General features: G+C 40.4%; 1 protein-coding gene across 3 annotated transcripts in view; it reads right to left on the bottom strand.

Annotated features, from left to right (window-relative positions):
* Hdac9 (histone deacetylase 9) overlaps nt 1-22,106 on the bottom strand; it is an 844,224-nt gene that overhangs the window by 82,535 nt on the left and 739,583 nt on the right. For all 3 annotated transcript variants that reach the window (XM_042260715.2, XM_016002464.3, XM_076550778.1), the window contains one exon: nt 19,860-19,978. In XM_042260715.2, the coding sequence (XP_042116649.2) occupies nt 19,860-19,978 (119 nt within the window). The remainder of the gene's footprint in view (nt 1-19,859; nt 19,979-22,106) is intronic.

Genomic DNA, 22,106 nt, shown 5'->3' with positions numbered 1-22,106 from the left:
ATGAGGGAGACCAAAGAAAGCCACGGAGGGCGGGCGTCTGGGCAGTTTTAGCAGCACAAGTGAAACACAACACCCAACAGGATGTCTCTGTTCCCTTTGAACTTGAGGCTTCCCATAGACCAACGCTACTGATTCTTTGTTAGTTATGTGGTGCCCGACATCCAGGGCACTTAGTGGAGATAAGCTCCTACCTTGTGCTTTTAAGGGTGATGGAGAACAAATCCTGCCTGACCTGACTGAGTGCTTTATCAAAGTCATTGTAAACCTTGGGGAAATAGACACATTTTGCTTGGGTCTCAAAGCAGTTTGTCCTTTTTTTTTTCCTGATTTTTTTTCCCTATGATTGAATGTTAATAAATCTTCACCCCAGGAAACAGAGATTTTACCCATTTGTATGTCAAGACTAATTGGGATTTTAGGAATCGTATTACAAATGAATTCTTAAATAGGGGTTATAAATGCACCCCATTTGTTCATTTATTCTGGAAAAAAATATGTGAAATAAGCTTTAAATTTAAACATCAAAACTAATAATATAATAATTATATATTATAATATATAATAATATAATAATAACTCAGATGGGATACAAACTTACTATTCAGCCTCCCAGGGGAAAGAAGACCCGAGGTCCTGCTGGAGCAGAGGGAACGTGCTGACCTGCTGTTTTCTGATATTAAATTCGAATGTCAATTAGTTGTAGCTCATCAAAACTGTCCCACTTCATGAAGCGATGAGACTCACTGAGATAGCTAGCATCCTTCACTCTTCGTCACTGGCCGATCTCTCTAGTTTCTGTGCTGCATGGCTACAGTTATCCCAGGAACCACACCCCACAACCCACAGCCTGTCATTTCTCAGATGCTCCTCACTTCCTCCCTTTCTTCAGTCAAGTTAAAACTCACGATTCCTCACCTAAGTGGTTCCTCTTCCGGGCTTTCTTGTTCCTGGTTGCATCCAACCCTACCTAGTAGGCACCAAGGCCCTTTGCTGAATGCGGCTGTGGCAATTACATTACTATTCTGACTGCAGACTGTTAGGTGATGTTCATGAAATTTACATTGGCCCTTGGAATTGTTCCAAGACATTTTTCTCTAGTGGATTCCCTTCTCCAACCTCCTGAGTAATCATGAATATCTTCCCTCTTCAAAACTTTAAAATTCTCTCTCCACTTTAGTTCACAATGATCACTTTCTTATTTACTGAGGAAGAACCTAATCAGAAACATACTCCGTCCATTGTCAACCACTGTGTCCACCACAGACAGGCTGCCATCTGGACCAAGTGCTCTGCATTTTCCACTGTTAGTATAGATAAAGTTGCCCACATCCATGGCCAAAGTTTCCATCTTTAAGAGTAGCTCTTGCGACCCTCACATGTTCAAGGGCAATTCTACAGCCATTTTCTTCTGTTCTCATAGCAGCATCAGTTTTCCTTTTATAGTAGGTCACAACAAGCATTCTGTAAATACGTTGTTATTTAACTAATATTACTTTTTAAAACACTCATTGGACCACTCAGCTCCCTCTGCTCATTGCTCCGTGTACCTGCTCCCTCCACAGCAAAATTCCTCAGAACAATCCAGTTGTGCAGTCTACTATTCTATTCTACAATGATCTCTTGTAACTAGGCTTTCCCCACCAAACAGCATACCATTGTGGTCAGCAGTGGCTTTCCTGTTAGGAAGTTTAATGATCAATTCTCATGGTACCAGATCCATCAACAACTCTTGACAGAACTCCTTTACACAATACCTGCTTCTGCTGGGTGGCCGGAGAGTACAGGCAGGGTAGTGAGCCCCGGTGCTTTGTGTGGGCTCCTCCTCAGAGCATTGTTGTTAATGTAGGACTTCCTGAAGCCTCCACCCCTAAGTCTCTTCTTAGTCTTCACATGGCCCCTAGGTCATCTCAGCAGGGCTTATAACTTTAAGCTTTTGGCTTCATGTCTATCCTGAAGTCAAAATGTATCCAATTGCCTTCTTGATATATCCACTTGGATATCCAAAGAACATCTTAGATCTGACATTTTCAAAGATCAACACCTGATCATCAGATTCAATCTGATTCCACACTTCTTCCTGATTCAGTCATCAGCAGCTCCTTCCTGAGCAGTACATGGCCCAGTCCTGAAGTGAGCATTTACTCTCTCCAAGCCCAGGGGGGTTGGTCCAGTCCTACTCAGTCACCTTTACAGCAAACCCGGGCAGATCTTCTCCACACTCTTAACCCTTTCCTCTGTCACTCCACCTCATGCTTGTTCCCAGGGCCCTCAGTCACGGTTGGTCTCCGCGGCTCTCTGCTCTTGCCTTTCCCTAAGTCTGGATCCTAAGTCTGGAAGGATCTTCCCATGATGATTCCAGCTTCTTGCCTCATCATCTCCAGCTTTGCATGCAGATGCCATCTGTGAATGAAGCCATCTCTGATCACCTCTTATAAAATTAGGAATCTCACTTCTGTAATATAAGCTGCCCTATTCTTGCTTTAGTCTTGTTAACAGAACAGCTTTCACTGAACTCCTTTTGTTCATTCTGTTTAGGGTTTAATCATTAGACTTCTCCAAAAGAACTCTCTTCAATAATGCAAACTGTTCTGCATCTGTGATTTCTAATATGGTAGCAGATACATGGCTATCAAGCATTTGAAATCATTTGTTTTAATTTAAATGTGCACATGTGGCCAATATAAGCTTCATTCAAGCATAGCCTTTTAATTTTTATTTTCAGACTGATGTAACTCCGCATCTACCAGTTCTTCAGGCATACAGGAGATACCCACTGCATATCTGTGGAAGGACTTACTCATTTTCTTTTCTTTTTTTTTTTCTGGTTTGATTCACTCAAACATCATCACAAACAGTGGTATTTAGGTGATAAAGGAAGTCCAGTTTGCAATTAACTCCTCATCCTAAATCCCATTATACAAATGCCAACTGCAAAGCTATCCAAGTTGTGGCTCTGAAGTGAGAGGTTTTCAGTCCACGTTTACAGTTGCAGCTTTTCCTCTGCTTCCTCCCACCTCCACTACCACTGTGAAAAGAAAGGCAGGAATACAGAGGCCTGGCACTGGAGACAAAGTGTGGGAGTCTCTTCTGCACTACCCCAATCACATAGGTAACAAAGCAATAATTGTATTGTTGTTTTCATCTTTTCGCCCAGAGTCACTACCCCAATCCCGTAGGTAACAAAACGATAATGTTGTTGTTGTTTCAATCTTTTTACCCACTTGAAACTCTGTGTTGACATTCAACACTCAACTTCAGAAAAAAAAGGGGGGAGTAGATAAGAGGAGCATGAAGTGCAGTCAGGACACAGGAGAATAGCAATGGTGTTTAAAATCAACAACGACAGTCTGACGTGAACAGGCTTCTTAACCTCATTCATCTGATGAGCCCTAATCAGGCGAAGAGAAGCTATGAACAGCAGGAAAGTCGCTCTGGGGCTGGAATCCCCATCTGTCTGTTAAGATGAAAGTTTCTTCAGCCATCCTGGGCCACTGTAATAGCCCTGTATGGGCAGTTCAAAATCTGATGACCCTTCCTTGGTCTTCTAAACCTTCTGAATCAACACCCTGGCCCCGACATGGGCCATGACATCACATGGTAAGTAAGCGCTTGACCACTGAGCAAACCTCCAGCTCTCTTGTTACTTTTTTAAATTTTGTAACAGTCTCTCAGTTGTTGACTTTGAACTCACTCAGTGGTGTAAGCAGCCTTGGGATTTGTAGTTCTTATGTCTCAGCCTCCAGAGTAACTGTTTACAGGCCTGCATCACTAAGTCGGGGTGGACTTCTGACTGCGCTATCATTCTCCTTCTCCACATTATTTGCCCTTTATTAGCCTTTACTAAGTCACTGAGAGAGAGAAGATGCTAAGAGCAAATTGGTGCTCAGGGACCAAGTTACCTCTGTATGATTTTGTAAGTGTCAGGGCCTAGGTTCTTCGAGGGGGGTGGGGGGTGGGGGGGTGGATTTATGCTCCCTATATACAAGATGTCACTCTGGGACAGAGGAGTATCAGTGGAAATATGAGAGAGAGAGAGAGAGAGAGAGAGAGAGAGAGAGAGAGAGAGAGAGAGAGAGAGAAGGAGGAGGAGGAGGAGGAGGAGGAGGAGGAGGAGGAGGAGGAGGAGGAGGAGGAGGAGGAGGAGGAGGAGGAGGAAAGAGAATGCTGGCTCCCTTGTGTGTAAGGTCTACTTTGTCCTGTGAACATAAATAAAAAAGACATTCTACTTACAGTCCCTAGCTGCTCCTGCCTCTGGCCGTTTCTTATCATTTTATACTTCTGTTTCCTCCTTTGTAAATGGGGATCATAGTAAAACTGCTAATCTGATGGCCTTGTTAAAAAGAGGTGGATTGAGGAGTGAGTTGTGTTTACTCTTGATTAGAAGCCTTTATGATCAGCCCTTGTGTCCCCTGCTCCTCTAGAGAGGGAATTTCACCATGCTGCATTAACCAACCAAACACTTCTTTCCCTCTGAAGATGACCAGATGGGTTCTTCAAACAGGTAGATCCTTGGTGTCTCAAGAAAACTGAAAAGAACAATATCTATGATTTCTTAATCCTTAACACCAAAGGGCATGCTCATCTAATTTCCTTCATTTTTACTTTCTTTCTTTTTTTTTTCTTTCTGAGACTGGGTTTTATTGTGTAGCCCTGGATTATCTGAACTGGCTAAGCCATGTAGGCAGCCTGGCCTTCAACTTGCTGTGATCTGCCTCTCCTTGCCCAGGCTTAGAGGCAAGGATGATACAAACAGAGTTACTGTTCTTATCCTCTCTTCACTACATAGGGGTCATCAAACAGATCCCTGGAAGAACCCACATACCCAGAGGCAGTGTTCCCGCCTCCCAGGACCCCTCCATGTTGTCACAGCACCAGAGTCTGTTTTACATGCAGGTATCTCTAGGGCCAGACTAGACAAATAGATGTAGCTCATGGAGTTTTTCCATTTCTAGGGGATGAATGTTCTAAACATTTGGTGATCGATTCTGTTGGCCTGAAAAGTTGGTTGAAATTACCTTTCTACTTGCCAAATACCTGAGAGCACCCCTGGAGGCAGGGACAGCGGGAGCTGGACCAGAACCACTGGAAGGAAGAGAAGCCAGACTCCCCAGAATCCTTAGGCTATTACACTGGCCTGGTACTGACACTCTGTGAAGTCTGGTACTCAGTGATTTACTCAAGTGCCTGCAGTGGTGTCTTTCCCTAATTGCTGAGCTCATTTTGCACCCTAGTGCCAAATAGTCCCCCAGAGACTACTGAGTAAAACAACAGGCAAAGTTCCAGTGACCATCACAGATCCTTAATGAAATGCAGCTTTTAAAAGCAGACGACCTTCCTGGAACGGCCCCAAGGAGCCGGACACTCCCGTTTCTTTAGGCACTTCGTGGGTCTGTCAGTAACTGAAATAGCTTCATTTAATAAAAGATTCCTCTGCTGGCTACTTAGGCAATGAAGTGTTTTAGGGACTCTCCTGTGTGCCTTATTTAGATAATTGTACCGGAGCAAAGAGGAGACTATTGTATAGACAGTGCTATGGGGATACTTTAGACTAGAAATCTGAACATCTGAGAAAGCTGCTTATGGTAGATCCAGAAAACAGCAAACAAGTGAACAGAGCTAGCAACCTACTCTGAACCTGAGATAAGAGACTCAAAAGGGCCCACTGGATGTGGCAGAGTACAAGAATGTGCTAAGAAAGGCAGATCAGAGAGACTCACTGAAATACCACCGGGTCAGAGCAGGGAGCAGGTTGACTAAACACAGTAAATCCTGCCCGGTTACTGGGGTCTGACTGTGCTGCTGTGTGATCTCTGCCTGTCTGTTACTGCTTCCGTCAATCCTTCCATTTTTCTCCTTTCAACCTTCATTTAAAATTGTACCACAATTCTGCCAAAGAGAAATTCACATATGTATGCACATACAAATAAAATCTCCTTGAAAGACTCCAGTAAATGTCCTTACTTTATAGTTTCAGAAAGCCGCTTTGGAAAAGTTCATGAATTATGTTGGCCAGAGCATAATCCCATTCTCAGCGGCATGGTTCCTCTCTTTTATTCCTTGTTTTTATCTCAAGCAGCTCCGAGAGGCTTGTTTCCCCTACATGGAAAACTTTGGCATGTCTGTAGCCATGTTTATGAAGTGAGGAAGTCTGCTGTACGCAGGGCCTATCACTAGGCTGTACTGTTTGTATGTGCTTGTCCAGCTAGACTGATCCCCTCTTTTGCAAAATTCTGAGAGAGCTATGCCATGGACAGACAAAGGCGTCCAAACACAGCAAACTCAGGTCGTTCAGGCATCAGTCAACAGTTGTTAATTACTTCTGATTTCCCCTATAAGTTATTTTGAAGAATTTAAAAATTGGATAAGTGGGGCATGAGAAGTTGCTCACTGGTAGGACACTTGCTCAGCATGTCCAGTCACTGGCTTCTAATAGGTTGATTTCAATACACAAATGTGTTCAGCATGGTAGCACATGTCTCTCATTGCAGCTACTTACATGGCTGAGGCAGTAAACTGCAAGGTTGAATCCCACTGGGCTACACAGTGAGTACAAGACCCACTTGACCAACTTAGCAAATCCATCTCTCAAAAGAAGGTCTCTTATTCAAATCCGAAAGTAGAGCTACATGACAGAACACTCGCTTAGCTTCTAAAACACTGGGTTCTCTTCCCAGTACAGTAGAAACAAACCAAAACAACCCAACACACAGGCTTGGACTTCGATGACTCTGTTGTGATGCAGGCTGCTGTGCCTGTGTTACCCTTGTTATGACCCAGATCCAAAGCACTCTTGAGGCACATGAAAGTGTCCAGACTGTTTAACAATGGCCAATGTTTGTTGAGTGCTTGCTAAATGGCACCTTTCCAGACTGACACTTCTCGATGGGATGTCTTATCTAATCTCCACAAATCTATGCAATAAATAGTTTTATTTGTATGTGAGGAAATTCAAGTGACTAAGTAAGGCTCACGAAAAGGCAAAGCACTTTGTGTAAGGTCACACAATTGGAAAACCATCAGAAGCAAGTCCTAGAAAAATGACTCACTGGAGCCTGCTTTAAGAAATTAACTAATCAGTTTAAAGCCAACCTGGTCTACAGAGGGAATTCTAGACCATCCAGAACTACACAGTGAGACCCTGTCTAAAAAAAAATATTAGTAATGCATTTCAGCTAAGAAGAAAGTCAGGAGAAAGGGCTCTGGATTGGAGGAGCTCCCTGGGTAGACGTGATGTAAGCCCGCTCTTCTGTGGCATAGCAAACCTTGCCAGCCTAATGAAGGGAGAGCAGAAGAGGGAGCCTGGGGTGGACTGAGGAGGTTTGATGTGGTAAGAAGTGTGGAGTGCATGTTGTTGCAGGAAAAGAATATGAAGCTGTGTATGTGTGTGTGTGGGGGGGTGCTCAGTTGTGGGTCATCAGTGGACAGTAACACAGCTTTGAAAGTAAGTATTTTATCCTGTTGAGAACTTTTACCAAAGCAGAGTGAAGAAAAGTGTAGCCATTAAAGACCATATGTACGGATTATACTATTCAATATGTCAAAATGCAAGCTTTGTAATAAAACACATGTTACAGACTTCAGCATTCTTATCCTAAACGTTTCCGTTTTGCTTTCATTATTAACATTATAGCTACTTTACACAAACAATACCTATATGCTAAGAAATCCCACACATTGAGACGTGATACTGAGGGAAATAAGAATTTATATTCCTTCTGAGATGATCTAGTAATAAAGTCCTTAGAGGGTGAATCTGAAAGATGGAATAAGCAATTGTAAAAGAGGCCTTGGATTTTATGTCCGTATCCATTATTTCTCTAGGTTCCCTATGAGAATGGATTTCACTGGTTCTAATAGAAATAAATTGCATTAATCCACGGGATTGAGTGATAGCTCTGATTTGTGGTAAAACTTGGAAGTACTCAGCTTTTTTGGCTAGCTTGCACTGCTTTGTAATCTCTCCTTCGTGTCTGGGCTTGTGCTGATTCTTTTTTTTTTTTTTGGTTTTTCGAGACAGGGTTTCTCTGTGTAGCTTTGCGCCTTTCCTGGAACTCGCTTTGGAGACCAAGCTGGCCTCGAACTCACAGAGATCCGCCTGGCTCTGCCTCCCGAGTGCTGGGATTAAAGGCGTGCGCCACCACCGCCCGGCTTGTGCTGATTCTTGAAGTGGGTGAAACATCAATAAAGTGTTCATGAACTTCCACACTGACAGTGTTAATTTTGGTGGAAGTGATGGTGACAAATTTCTGGTAAGTTCTGCACATAGGAACTCAAGCAAGAGGAAAGCCCCAGCAGATAGCGGGCTGCTATTGAGTGGCCTCAGAAAAGCCCCAGGCAGGACAATGGGACAGTCCCAGTGCACACGAGCTCTCCGGTTCCTCATATGCTGACTGCCTGGCTTTGCTCAGTGCCTCACCAGTTCTCAGTGACTGTCCTCACTAAGATCATATCTAGGTTAGGTAACTGGAGACCTGGCACCTCCATTCTTGTCCCTTCCTCCTGTGTGCGGCCTTTGGAGCACACAGCAAACTGGAAGCACAAACTGGGATCACCTGTGGATCCCTCTGTGGAAGACCAGTCAGCTGCGGAGCTGACATTTCTTCTGTTTTTTAGATTTGAGGATTCTCTTTTTCAGCGTGGTCCTGGCATGCTTGGCTTTAGGCTTTTCTTCTTGTCTGAGAGCTCAGGCCTCTCAGTTGTCATCTTGCAAAATGATAGAGAGCAATGTCTTGCCTTTCTTGAGCAATGCAGACTATCTCATAACTTTTCATATTGTGTATTAAGATGCACCCAGTTCTAAGTGCAGAGAAAGCTCATTTCTACAGAGTTCTTTGTGCAAGGGGATCAAAAGATCAAGCGCAGTGTACGGTATTCGGCCCAGTAATGGTTTGGGTTTTGTGAGCCAAAAGATACAGAAACGATTCTTGATTTGAACTTTGATGGGGAATCTTTGGACAGAGTAGTTTAACTATCTAGCATTCTCAGAATCATGACAGTGGCTGGCATGAGAATTGCCACAGTTCCCAGTGATGTATCTGTGGCCACCGATCCCAGCATTAGAAGTGACGAACTGAAAGAGTCTGTTGGGCAGACCTAGGGAGAGGAAGTTCCCCTCATTAAGAATAGTTACAAGTAAGTGTTTCAAATATTTTTGCATATTTTCAAATACTGAAATGTCTTCAACATTTTGATAATGTAGTATCAGCTTTCCTATAGGATTATGAAAGGACCTTGACACATGAATTCTGACCTTAACTTCTTTTTTTTTATTATTATTATTATTATTTTACAACACCATTCAGTTCAACATAATAGCCACAGAATCCCCTGATCTCCCCCTCTCGCCCACCCCTCCCCCCAGCCCACCCCCCATTCCCACCTCCTCCAGATCAAGGTCTCCCCCGAGGACCGGGGTTGACCTGATGTGGAACAAGGATGACTAGACTGCTACTCACATCACCAGTGAGGCTACCTGGAAAACGGGACCCCAAAAAAAGACACGGAGAAATGAACGAGATCTACATGAATAGCCTGGTCATGAGTGGGAACAATGAAGGGCGACAGTCGAGGGAAAGAGTGGGAGATCCTAGCTGGATCAAGAAAAGAGAGGGAGAACAAGGAATAGGAGACCATGGTAAATGAAGACCACATGAGAAGGTGAGAAGGGGAGGAAGCAGAGAGCTAGGGAGGCCCACGAAGATCCACAAAGATACCCCCTCAAAAGATTGCTGGCAATGGTCGCGAGACGGCAGGAACTGACCAACTCTGGTGATGGGATGGCCAGACACCCAGATAGTGGTGCCATAAACCCCATCCAAGGACTGAGGAATCTGAAGGCAGACATCCACGGCTGGGCCCCTGGTGGAGCACTGGGAGTCTAATTAGTGAGTAAGAAGAGGGTTTATATGAGCGAGAATTGTTGAAGCCAAGGTTGGATAAAGCACCGGGACAAATAACCAAATGAATGGAAGCACAGGATCTATGAACCAAAGGCTGAGGGGCCCCCAACTGGATCAGGCCCCCTGAACGGGTGAGACAGTCATTTGGCTTGATCTGTTTGGGAGGCAGCTGTGCATTGGTGCCAGGTCCTGGGCTCGTTGCATGAGTTGGCTGTTTGAATCCTGGGACTTATGCAGGGACACTTGGCTCGGTCTGGGAGGGGGGAATGGACCTGCCTGGACTGACCTTAACTTCTATGCATGGAAATAAAAGGATCCCAAAATTGAGTGTGCTTAAAATCATTCATCTCTCAGCATCCCAAGAGTGTCACATTTGAATTTTCTCAAACCCTTATCTCACAGATACTTAAATTGGCTATTTTGTGTTAATTCTAGTTGAGAAAACAGAAATGAAAACACAGGAGAGTGAGGTTTTTAATCAATTAGGCCCAACTGCAGACCATTGAACTGCAGACCCACGTCCTTTCTCTCTGTGAGGAGCACATTGGTACTCAAAGCACGTCCTCCGGTCCAAGAGCATCAGCAGTGCCTGGGAACGTGGGAATTCTCCATCCTGAGTGAGAAATTCTGGGACAGGATAGTAAACTGTCCACGAAAGGCAGATGCCTGCTAGTCTGAAAACCCCTATACCAATTCATAGAAGCTCTAGCCCATGAGACCATTGAGAAGAAAATGTCCTTTGGGTGCAAAGAACCCATTCATTCCTGATAACTTCCTTGATTACTCAAGAGCTGCACCGGTTGGCTGGTAATTCTTGGTCACATAGTTACAACTCACTGACATATTACTGACACCGTCCTATGACATCACTTATCAAACTGCCAGACTGATTCTTTGGGTACTGATCCAGTTTGTAAAAGGAAATAGAAGCAGTTATAATGCTTCAATATGGAGTATTTTCCAAAGGGTCTTGGATTGAAGACTTAGTTTCCAATAGAGTGTTGGGGGAGGGAGTTTTAGGGAAGTGATTGGATCATAAAAAACAATGATGTAAGCAATTAATTAATTTATTAGTGGACTCATAAGTGAATGGACTATGGGGCATACAGAGAATTAAGCCTGGCTGGAGAAGCGGAGCACTGGGAATGGTCTCCAGGGACATCTTTCCCCGGCACCTTTCTCCTGGTCTCTCTCTAAAGCAGGATGAACACAAGCGTTTGTGCTCTGCTGTGCCTCCACAACATTCTGTTTCTCCACATACCTGCAGTAACTCTGCACATAAACATGCACTGAAATCTCGAAAACACCTCATTTTGTGGGTACTTGTCACAGTGATGGAGAAAGATTAACAGTGAAGCCAATCATTTTACTGATAGTAATCATCAAAATAAAGAGTTACAGCCCTTTCTTATGGAACTTTTGAGAAAAGGAGGAACAAATTTTGTCTGAGCTAGTAACAAACTCATAGTAAAACATATATCAATAAATTCCCCAATAATATTATTACTTTCAATTTTCTTCAAAATTGAATCAATAGGAATCTGAAAAGGAAGTATAAAATTAATATCTAAGCTATAGTTTTAGCATGGCTTTTGGCTGAGATTTTAAAAAGTATCTCAAAGAATAAAATATTGTACTGCATTTAATATAAGATACCATTGATCATGACACAAAATAATCATAATCATTTTATATGCCATGCTATCAAAAATAAGAATACATTGCTGGTCTGACACTGAATGCCACTGAATGTAAATGGTATCCCAATTTCAGACATGGTAAAGTATGAAAAAAGCACACATTAATATTAATGAAATATTATATACATTTGAGTATAGATTGCAGTTGGAAACTCCTTCAGGGTGAACTCTGCTTATGCATTTTCTTTTCATAAACAATGCTAATATGGCCTCAGTTACGGTAATTTTGGTCTTTAACGCTAAGCAACATCATCATAGGCTAAGGATGGTTTTATGACACCAGTAACTAAACATTACAGGCAGAAAATACTCCTCTATAACCTGGTTTTTGAACTGTTATATAGTGTAAGGGAACAGGCAATTGAGGAGAAGTCAAGAAAAATAAGATGAAACACAGGGAATTCATTCACTTGAGTAAATCTTTTGGTTGTCATAACAAAATTATTCACAAATTTAAGATATGCTAGTTTTATGCTGATATTTTCCTTAATTAGCTACATTGTTTATTTACATCTGTTCTTCTTACATGTAAGTGGATTGTGCTGCATACATTTAAAAATGTCGTATAACTGCACTTCCATGTCTTTGCAGGGGATTGTGCCTTTGTTTGAGAATTTAACCATGAGATCCTGCTGCACAGCAGTGTTGAACCAAACACCAAAGTCTGACATCTTATTGCAGAAAACTCCATGTTAACCAGGGAGCACTACCTGCAAACTGGTGTCTTAGCAAAGCAGCTTTTCTGATGTGGAGAATTCATTCAAATAAGAAACTCATTATTGTGAAGATTTTATTTCATTTTCTATATTTTCACAATTCTGAATAAAGTTATAGATTGGAGATATTTTTAGTAACCCTCTAAACCTAGTGGAAAATACATGAAGCTGGAAATAAAGAGACATGAGATCAGGTTATGTTTTGTTGTTCTTTGGCAACATAACTTTCACAAGGCACTTAACTTTTCTAAAATTAGAAATGTAAATGACTGTTAAATTCTTGTTTAAAGATTCCAGGGAAATAAAATCTAAGGCTATAATAATGATAATGATAATAATAATAACATAAAATAAAAAGGTGTGCTTTAAGCTTATTATCTTATCTAATCATAAAAAATGAAATTAGGTAATTCAGAGAGTCATTAAGCACAGTTCCTTGCACAAACATTCAGCGATTCCTAGCAGGCATTTTGTTGTAGCATCAGTAATGACCACACTACCAAAATGAAATGAGTGTTCTTGCTTTAGTCATGAAATGATCTTTAAGAATTTGTGGTCATCTGAGTGCCCAGGGGCATTGACTTTGGATTATTTTTTTCATTTCTTTTTTTTTTTTTGTATAGTTTGTTGGTTTTCTATGGATGTATTATGGATTTTTTTGATAACTGGAAACTACAATTTCATTGTCTTTATTTATCAGTCCTCACATTTTTTCTGCATTCCTTAGGATTTTATATACACAGAAGTATATCTTCTGCAAACAGAGAATTTATCTGTCTCCTTTCTCATACAGATGGCCAATGTTTCTTTTTCCTGTCTCCTGATTAGTCTTTCCAGTTCTAGGTTGAACAGAAATGTTAAATGTGGCATCCTCATTTTTTTTCCTGTCTTAAAGGGAAGGCCTTTAGCTTTTCACCATTGTATATGAATTTATCTGAGTTGTTGAGTTTGTATGGTTTTGTTTTGTTTTTACCATAAAAGAAATGCATTTTTGGCATCTAGTGAGGTGATCATATGGTTTTATCCTCTATTCTGTTAACATGGTGCATCACATTTATTTGACTGTATCGAACTACTTATGCATCTGTAGATAAACCCTACTTCACCATGGTGAAACATCTTTTTAATATGCTATTGACTTGAACTCCAAATGTTTGACTCAGGCTTTTTTTCCTGTTTCTTGACTGTGTTTAGATAGTTCAGTTGTTAAAAATGCAGAACAGTAAAGAATTTGTTCTGTATCATATTAAAATGTCAAGAGTAGATTTCCTTTCTCAGTATAGCAAAACAAAATGCAAAGTATTTAAGTAGGCAAGGACTAATGTATCCTTACCACAAAGAAATAATTGTTTATTTTCTTTTAAAGGCATGATATCTGTCCAATTGCCCCTAGATTTATCACAAAGCAGTCATACACACAGATAAGGAAATGTGAGATTCAGGCACTTCTCTTGTTTAACTTACTTTTGTTTTGTTTGATTTTCTTTCTTGGACACAGTGTCTCATGTATCCAAGTCTGTCCTCTAACTCAGCATGTAACCTGGGGTGATCCTGCCCTTCTGACCCTCTTCCCTCTACTCTGAGAGCTGGGTCCATAAGTATGGACTTCCATGCCTCGATTCTAAGGATTGAACCTAGGGTCTTGTGCATGTTAGGGAAGTACTCTAGCAAAAGAGCTGTATTCAGCAACTACAATGATTCACAATTGAACCAATAACCACCTACTATTTATCTAGAACCTTGAACTGCTTTCTGGGACTTCTCACTATTCTACTACATTGTTTATAGGAACTTACACCATCTACAAGGAAACTATAATATCTGTGTTGTGTATTTGGTCTTCCTATAGAGTACTTAAATGACAAGATTTAATTTTATGTTTAGAATGTTTGAAATGAGGTCAAAAATAAAATCAAAGATTATAAACTTACAGCAGTAAGTTATTTATTCTTTTTAGATAATATTGCTCTTGATCCTCACTAAACTGTTTTACTAGTTAAGAAACAACTTATCTAGACATAATGGAATATGCTTATAATGACAGGTTATGTAGAAGGGTCACATATTTCAGTCCAGCATGGCACAAAGGATCCTATCACACCACACACACACAAACACACACACACACACAGACAAACACACACACACACACACACACACACACACACACACACACACACACAGCTCCTCTGTAGTAATTATTCATGTTTAATTAAAGTTTAATATTTACAGAACTGAATAATCTTCTAGTCCTGTTTCTCCCAGTAAGGGTGAAAATGAATCTTTTGTGCTAATTAGAATCTAGCAGGTGCTAATAACTGGAGTAGGCATGTTGTCTAAGGACAAGAGTTACAAGGAAATCATAACTTCTTCCTTTAATTACTAGAGCTTTTTTTCAATACTTTTCACAAGAGAAACCATTTAAAAGTCACAACTGAAGAATAATTTTTAGAACTACAAGTTTGTGTTAATTAAAATATTGTGAGAGATATGTATCTGTGGTTCAAAACAAAAAGGAGGTGGTAGTGATCAGAATAACATTGAAAACATAATAAATTCCTCCTTGACAGAGCAGCAAATAGAGTAGATGTACACCATCAGCCTCACTCCTTTAAACGCGAGTGTAGACAATGTGCCAGACACTGGGCTGGTATCTGACAACAGTGTGTGGAATCGTACAAAGCAAGCTTCTTCTCAAGATAGCTTGGTGGTGGGAAGCTTTGGAGAGTCAATGCTGATCCCTTTCCTCCAGGTTTTCTTGTTGTTGTGTTTGTTCTTATTTTTAAGACAGGTTCTCACTATGTAACCCTGGCTTATCACTATGTAGCCCAGGCTGGCCTCAAGCTCATCTGAGACCCTCCAGCCTCTGCTTCCAGAGTGCTGATATTTTAACAGCAAGTACCACCACACAAGCTTGTTTCCTTGAAGTTTTACCCTAATATAAAGGAACACAACAGAGAAGTTTGGGGTCAGGTTAACCCTTCAGGAAGTGTTGGTATTAACTGTTACAGACATCGTTCTCTCCATCCTTGTTGCCCAGGGGCTGACATTCTGTCTTTAGAAGTCATGACACAGATTCCTTAGTTACAGATAACTAATAAGACCCAACTGGTGGATAGACTTTTCTCAGAGACGAAAATGCACTTTCCTTTAGAAAAAAAGGAAGAATCATGCAATAAAGAAATCACATAAGTAAATGCAATCAGAATCTTTATACATTTTAAGTAATGAGAAGAAAATCAGAGATTTAAAAAATGGACAATTTAAGATAGATATAGGACCACTGGGGAGAAAGATGCAGTAAAAAGGGAGTCAATTGCACCATAATGTATTTGTTCTGGCTCAGTCTGTCTTCAGCTCTGGATTTGTAAAGTGCATAGATGGAGGGCACTCTAAACTTTGGCCATCCTCATGCATATTGGTACCAAGATACAGCACACACAGACATTACGGGCAGAGGAGATGGCCAACACAGTCATCCCAAACAAATTTGTTTTCTTTGCACTTATTTGCTGTTTGGATTAGTACTCAACTTTTTTTTAGAGATTTATTCTTAAAGGGAAAACTAATAAGGAAACATTTGTTCTTCCTTATTGAACTGAAAATAATTCACATTAGCTAATGAGTCCATTTAAGCAGGTGCTTGTCTAAAACCATACTTTCTCCCTACCATATCCACATTCCTAGTAGTAGGGAGGAGATTTACAAACAGTAGAAAAGTAGCTCTCAATATGAGGAACAGTAGGAAAGCAATTATCTAAGATATGTTACATGATTTTTCCTTTAAAAATTAAATAAATAGAAGTAATGCTGCATTATCTGGGAAAATTGTCTCTATCTCAGGAACTACAGAATGTTATTAAAGTAAAACTTGTATATGGTTTTAGAATAATATACATTTTATCAGACATGTCCATCATTTTTTCCAAAGGAAAAAGATTCTTATCTATATGGCATAAGCAATAAGCCTATAGGGATTCACTGGAACACAACAAGGAAATCAGAGAACATGCACATATATAAGAAATAGAAAAGCGTGTTTGTTGTGCGAGTGAATTTGAACTAAAGAGCTTTTGTCTTCTGAGGTGATAATATCACAAAGCCAGGAACCCTGTGATGTAAAAAGTCAATTTTATTCTAGGACATGGATGGAACTGTTGTTGCCATGGTAATCTTCCTAAACTATAACAGGAAGACAACTAGATGCAAACCAGAATATTTAGAAAGGTAAATGGATACTTTCAAGGTCACATTGGTTCTGGGCTTAGGGCAGAACTTGCTTATTAGGTTGGAACTTAATCTGGGCCTTGAATTTAAAGAAGAACAAAATTTCTAAATAAATATTTAAAATGTTTTCAACTTTAGCACAAACAAAACCTGACATTTATGTTGTAGTTTCATAGCTAAGACAAAAATGTGAAGAAAGAGGAGAGAAGAAAACAGCAGTTTAGGAATCACCTTGATTGAAAATCACCTCTCTGTTTTTAGGCTGAAATGTTTGTCATAGAACCAGCCTTTCTTTCTTCTTTTAAAGTCAGACAGCTATTTAGATGTTTAAAATGAACAAAATCCATTGTTGTTTTAACTTGATCTTTCTTTTCCTTTCAAAAATATAAAATAAAATACTGTAAAAACTCAATTTGATGTGCCAAGGAAGTAAATTTTCAGATGTCTGAAATGACAGTATCCTCAAATCGCTCTCAGATCAAATCATCCAATGTTTTATTTGGAGCAAGAATGAGTATCACCAAAATTGAAAAAGTTTAGTAGAACATTTGTTTTCATATAGTTTAGTTACAATTTCCTTTAGATTTGTACCCCATTTTCAACTTTGTGTTGGGACTCTCCACACTTGCAGGATGACTTCTGGCATGGAGCACTGAGATCTCAATTTTAATCGCCTGTCTGTCAAATTGAAGAGAAATGCATCTGCCTGGAGCATGCCAGCGGAGAACCACTGGGGAGTCTCTAGAAGGGTGAGCAGCAATCCCAGGTCCTACCCAGTTAGGGTGGTGATGTCTGTGGCCAAAGTAGCAACACCCTGCAGCCTCCCTGAGATGATGCATGTGGTTGTTCAGAAGTGGGTGCTGGTGTTCATGTTATCACAGACAATTTTTTTGGGTCTTTGACCCCAATGTGACCTTTTGAATGCACATTCCAATGCTCTATTCTTTTGTATATAATGACATGATTTTTTTCCTTGGTGAAGAAAAATCCAGTACATAGCTCATTCCATTTCAACTAAGAACAAATCCATAAACACTTTATTGTAATCCCAGTTATGAAATCTGTGACCTGTTCAGAACAGCTTCTCCCACACTCTGCATTCTAAGATCCTCTCTCCTCATTATGAATCTTCCTTTTAAATGGCCAAGTGTTGACCGAAGAGTAGTTATTAATACCTGATAACGCCCTGTGTGGCAGCTTCTTTTAGGCAATAAACACTAACAAGGAAGTACATAATCTCTTGAGTAGAAAAGGGTCCAGGAAGAGACAGATTTGCCAGGACTAGGACTGATGAAGGGATGGCAGGACTATTTTAGAGTCAAATATATTTGGGGATAGAAAACAATAAATTATCTCCTATATAAATACAAATACATTGGTAGATTTGCAATACCAAAGATTTCATTGCCTGTGCTTGATAAAGCTGGGGTCTGAGGTCACCACATTAACAGCTCAGTGCCCGGGATGAGCATGCTACTATAGGGAAGATGCAGAAATGTAAGAGGTGGGATCTAGTGGGAGGTTTCGGGTCATGGATGTGCTCCTGAAAAGAGCTATACCATTCTAGTATTCTGCCTTCTCTTTTGTCGCCACCAATGAGATGAAGAGTTGTACTCCGCCACTTACTTCTCACCATAATGTGTGGCTTCATTACAGGTTCTTGAACAACAGCCCCACTGGCCATAAACTCAAAAACTGTCAGTGCCAACAAACCTTCCCCATTGTATAAGTTGATCATCTCAGCTCTTTTATTATAGCACCAGAAAGCTGACTGGCGTTACTGAAGCCAAAGGTGTTAGAACAATGTTTCCTGTGCCTATAACCAAAAGAGACCACATCACTATCATCTTTGATTCTACTTTTCAGTGTGACATTTGAGATTTGAAACTCATTTGTCCAAAATTTAACACAAAGATTAGTCCCTTCTACTTTTGAGAGATGGACATATTGAACATCTACCTCTTGGCAAGGAGAAAGGCTCAAAGACTAATGTTCCCCAACTCCTGAAGGAGCTGTGTGGATTTCAGGAAAAGGGTCACCTTTCCCAGATTTTTGTATTTCTCTCCATGTGTTTTGTATTATTTGGGTTTTTCTTTATTTTGGGGTAAAACTTTACTTTTCTTTATTTAAAGTAAACCAGTCACCAACCTTGACTCAAATGAGGTTTATGTACAGTGGAAAGACTGACTTTTATTTGAGGTGAGTTCCATGAGAAACATCACGAGAAGAATCATAAAGAATGCAAGACTATGCCTCTGTATTCAATCTTACCACAGCTATGCATTATCTATTTTTTATTGTTTCTGTGGGTTTGCCTGTTTTAATATGTTTTCGATAGACAACAAGGCACCAAGAGCCCTGGGTAAATAATAGATGTTAAAAATAGCCATTACCTAACAATGTTACTGGAATAATTAGAGTGCAGAAATGCTCTCACATGAGCAGCCAACTAAAAACAAAGGTTGGCATGAAGCTGATTCTTTGGTTCTTTTCAAATTAATACAGCAAACTCATTCCAAACTCATCTCTCCCACTTAAAACTGCTTGAGTTGTTTTCCCCTTGTTTGCCTTCAACTCCCCCAAAGCACACAACGCTGCATGCCGCCCTCTGCGCAGTTTTACTGTCTTTTGTTGTTTATTAGGGACGCACAGTGCCAATGGATATTGATGTGCACGCACTATACAGATGCTTCGCTTTCATACTTAGAGTAAGGAAATTGTTCTTATAGTCATGGAGTCATATTCTTCCAATGCAATAAAACACAAAATTCATTTCTTTTCTGGGTAGCTGGCTGATGTGGAACACAGCCAGGAAGTGTGTCCTTGCAACCCAACACAAGACCAGCACACCAGGACCCTTCAGATTGCTGTAGCACGGTGGAGCCTGTATTTGAACCAGGAAGCATATTAACATTATTGCCAAATAGCTATTTCTAGCCCATGTACAATGGAATAAAACAACAACTACATTCTTCTTGCAAAAAGCCCAGTAGCTTCTCTAGACTTAGGACTTCTTGGATCAGTTAATACATTGTAAAGAGAAGCCATATCAATTAACTCTTTAAATGAAGACTATGACTCCTAAAATGCATGAAGGTCCCGACATGTCCACCGTCCACCACAGGAAATCATTTTGCTTTCATTCAATGAAAATTTCCACAGAGATAGGAAACTGACAGAGCTATAACTACTATGCCAATCATTTTCAAACACTCCCCAAAGTTGACTGAACTCATGCAAAAAGTATTGTGTATCTTAAAGAACTAAATGGTGTGTGATGTCATAGCATTTCATGAAGTCTTGAAAGAGATACTTGCATTTTGCTGTCACTTTGTAACCCCCTAGGGGAGGGGTGTGGCCTTCCAATGCATCAAATCCAGCAGAAACCAGGACCATGTCTGGATCAAATTCTTTGGCCACAGGCATCACGACAGTCCTGTGTGGTGAAAAGGCAACAGTCACTAATGGGAAAGCTGGGTATCTGTAAAAACTGCTTAGTAAAAATGACTTGGCACAGCTACAGTCACTTCCCAAGAAAAGAAGGAGAAGGAAATGCTAACTGCGTCAAAAGCTTATCATTTCCTTCATGTATGAACACTGTTGTTTTCACATCCCAACACAGTCTTTTTCCTTTCATCTTTTTTTCTCCAGATTGAAAACCACCATACTCTGCAGGTACATTCTACAGCCTGTCACAGTAGAGTGCATCTGTACTGTTTTATTCCATTGCCTATAAAAAAGAAAGCCCCACTTTTTCCAAAGGAGACTAATGTTCTACAGGAGAACTGAAGCTTTAGGGAGAGGCTAGCTTGCTCTAGTTGGTAAGAAATTGGTATAAATTTGAACTATAAATTTCTTTTGGGAAAAAGTTTGCTTTCCCAACTTAAAAATTATATTTAAAAATATTTGTCATGGTAGGGGGTGACTCTTGCAAAGGAAAAACACAAAATTCCCTTAATAGAATCCAGATTATAATGTTAAGTGAGTCCAAGGCCAGACACACCAGGAATGTGGCAGTCTTGTCTCTGGCAGCAGCCTGGGCCAGCCCCACTTAGACACATCAGCACTCACCTCTCAGCCTCCTTGGGGCTCCGAACCTTCCCATCCCTGTTAGTTTTGAGAGAAAATGTCTGCAGGATCTCAGAAAAAAAATTTATGAGGGCTTCAAGCTCAGAGCTTCAAGCCCATCATAAAAATTCAAATACCAAAGACTATTTATTAAAACAAGGAAACAGCTCACTGTTATGAATTTTACTAGGAAGACTTCTGTCTGTGAGAAGAAACTGAAGCAAGTGTTCCAGGAGTAATCCTTCAGTAGAAAACTAATTAGGCTCTTTGAGTTTTCTTCAAACACTTTAGATTTTCACAATGATCACATACCTTCATGTAAAGAAATTTTGAATGAATGTCAGAAACAGAAAGTTGAAATTAGAAAATAACTGAGTGAAACTTATCATAGATACATAAATCAACTCAACACTTTTTCTGATAACTCTTCTGCTAGCATAAAATGCCAGCCATCAAGCTTCCAAACATATGTATACATTAGATTTCCACAGCAGCTCTCTCAGCAGCTAGAAAACCTCTAAGCCTGAATTACTCACTAATGAAACTAAGAAAACTATACTACCACTCACTATGCATAGCTTGCTTATGGTTTTTCTTCAATAATGTTATGAATCTTTAGTACAGATCCATGATCTGAAGAGATACAAGATTCTTTCAACAGTATTAGCTCTGACATTGTCATTTGCATAGAAATATCATGTATAATCAATCATTCACTGATATTCATGAATGAAATGCCCATGTGTTATTGAGATATTGGAATACTCTCTCAAATAATCCAGAATATTTTCTAAAGATCCTCTCTTTATTTTGGTGGGTACTAGATACTTTCTAGCAAACAACTGTAAAACAATCAACACATTCCCTGTGCCAATCATTTCTAAATTTGCAAACAATGGGTTTTCGATCAAGCTCCATCGTAGGGAACTCAATCTATGCAGGTGAATTTACTCCAAAAATAATAAAACAACAGGAAAGTTTTTGGGAAAAAAAAATCTACCACACATCCCAGTAAGCTTTAGATGTAAGCTTGTCATAGCCTGGAGACAGCAGAGAGAAAAGCCTTGATGGAGGAATTTCCTAGATTGGCCTAGGGGCATGTCTATGGGGACTGTCTTGATTATTAATTAGTGTAGGATGACCCAGTCCCCATCGATGGCACCATCTCTAGGCAAATGGTCCTGGGGTTGAGCAATCCAGCCAGCAAGCAGCATTCTTCCACAGTTCCTGCGGCACTCCCTTGGCCAGAGGAAACACGACACAAAGAGTCGGCAAGCCTGCCTTCTGATTCCTGCCATGACTTTCCTGAGGAAGGACAGTGGCCTGAAAGTCTAAGATGAAATAAAGCCTTTTCTCTCCAAGTTGTTTTGATCGTGGTGTTTGTTACACCAAAGGAAGGGAACTAGAACACCACATTTTCTAGTAGAATTTCCCTTTCAAAGCACACATTCTTAAAACCCGGGTTCCTCTTCACAGCAATCCTTACCTTTAAAAAC

Source organism: Peromyscus maniculatus, chromosome 14 (assembly GCF_049852395.1).
Source record: "Peromyscus maniculatus bairdii isolate BWxNUB_F1_BW_parent chromosome 14, HU_Pman_BW_mat_3.1, whole genome shotgun sequence".
Classification (NCBI taxonomy): domain Eukaryota; kingdom Metazoa; phylum Chordata; class Mammalia; order Rodentia; family Cricetidae; genus Peromyscus; species Peromyscus maniculatus.
Note: the sequence above shows the minus strand (reverse complement) of the source record. Positions and strands in the feature narration are given on the sequence as shown.